The following is a 1,326-nucleotide window of genomic DNA, read 5'->3' on the forward strand; positions in this document are numbered from 1 at the left end:
TCTGGGGAAGAGAAAGAGTCAGGGACTTATAAAAACAAAAAGCCACAAGATTGTCAAAAGTTGCCTGGCAAGAATTGGGGATTGACTCTGATACAAGTCAGAAAACATTTGTCCTTAAGGAATCACGAATTGTTTCAGGGTAGGGGTCTGACAAGTAGATAGGGTGTCCCGGGTTTCTGGCAGAGGTTCTGGATACCCTCACCAGGTTGAAAGGTCAGATTCCATCCAGGCTGAGACACACGAGTCCCACTTCCTCAGAGGTCTGCTGGCTCCGTTCTGGGGACTGAGCAATACCGTCCCTGTTTCGATTTTCCTTCCACACCTCTTAGGATTTGAGTTAATCTGTGGAAAGCTTGCAGAAGAAGAATGTCTGCCCATAGAACCGCATAAGTGACAGCTGTTAGTGGAGTAGTAATAATACTTTCCCAAGGAGAAAAGCTCCAAATTACTGTGCCAATCAGTGAATGTCTTTTCATCTTCTAGGAAGGTGCTGCTTCAAACACTGAAATGTAAATGTCCTGTTATTTGTTTCAACGCCAAGGATTTTCTGAGAACAGTGATGCAGTTTTTTGGTGATGATGGCAGTTGGAAGTGTGGTATGTTTTAGTTTTTATAATCTCCTAAGCTTAACTTTCCAACAGTGATTCCTCCTGGGAATGGGAGCACGGCAAGGGCTGCCGTGTTGCACAGCTCGTGGGTTGGGGGCGGAAGGGAGGTCGCACAGCTGCGATGCACTACCTGTGTGGCCATGGGCCCTGAGCGTGAGAGGCACTTTCCCTCTGTGTTTTAGATTATTTGAATTTTTTCAAGTATATGTTACTTTTGTAATTTAAAACAGGAAAGAAGTAAATTATGCAGCATGGGCAGATGGGATTTGTTGTTACCACAAATAGCTTATATATAAACTTTCTAAGAATTAAACTAAAGTCCAGAGTAATTAACATCAAAACAATATAAAACACGTTTTTTATCCTTCATTTAAAATTGTAAATAAGAATTTTTAAAACCTTTTTTTATTAGATGGACAGATATGTAATAAAGCAAATACTGAAAGAATGTTCATTGTAGATTCTAGGTAGTAGATATATGAGTGTTGACTGTACAGTTCTTTTCAAGTTGAATGCTTGAAAATATTCATAACAAGATACTGGAAAAAAATCTTTTTATTGTACAAAATTTCCAACACGTACAAAAGTGCCTGTGATACGACAAGGAACGTATATTTGGTCTGTGTCCCTGGTTCCCAGCACTCAGCTCCCCAAACCCATATGGTCTCCAGAGTGAGGAGTGTCTTTTTTTTTTTTTTTTTTTTTTTTTTTTTTTTTG

General features: G+C 39.6%; 1 protein-coding gene across 1 annotated transcript in view; it reads left to right on the forward strand.

Annotated features, from left to right (window-relative positions):
• LOC103086058 (DNA polymerase nu) overlaps window positions 1-1,326 on the forward strand; it is a gene marked incomplete at its 3' end in the record, with an annotated part of 63,932 nt that overhangs the window by 24,631 nt on the left and 37,975 nt on the right. The window contains exon 5 of the mRNA XM_007451699.1: window positions 484-596. Within this exon, the coding sequence (XP_007451761.1) occupies window positions 484-596 (113 nt within the window). The remainder of the gene's footprint in view (window positions 1-483; window positions 597-1,326) is intronic.

This window comes from Lipotes vexillifer, unplaced genomic scaffold (assembly GCF_000442215.2).
Source record: "Lipotes vexillifer unplaced genomic scaffold, Lipotes_vexillifer_v1.1 scaffold2108, whole genome shotgun sequence".
NCBI classification, from domain to species: Eukaryota; Metazoa; Chordata; class Mammalia; order Artiodactyla; family Lipotidae; genus Lipotes; species Lipotes vexillifer.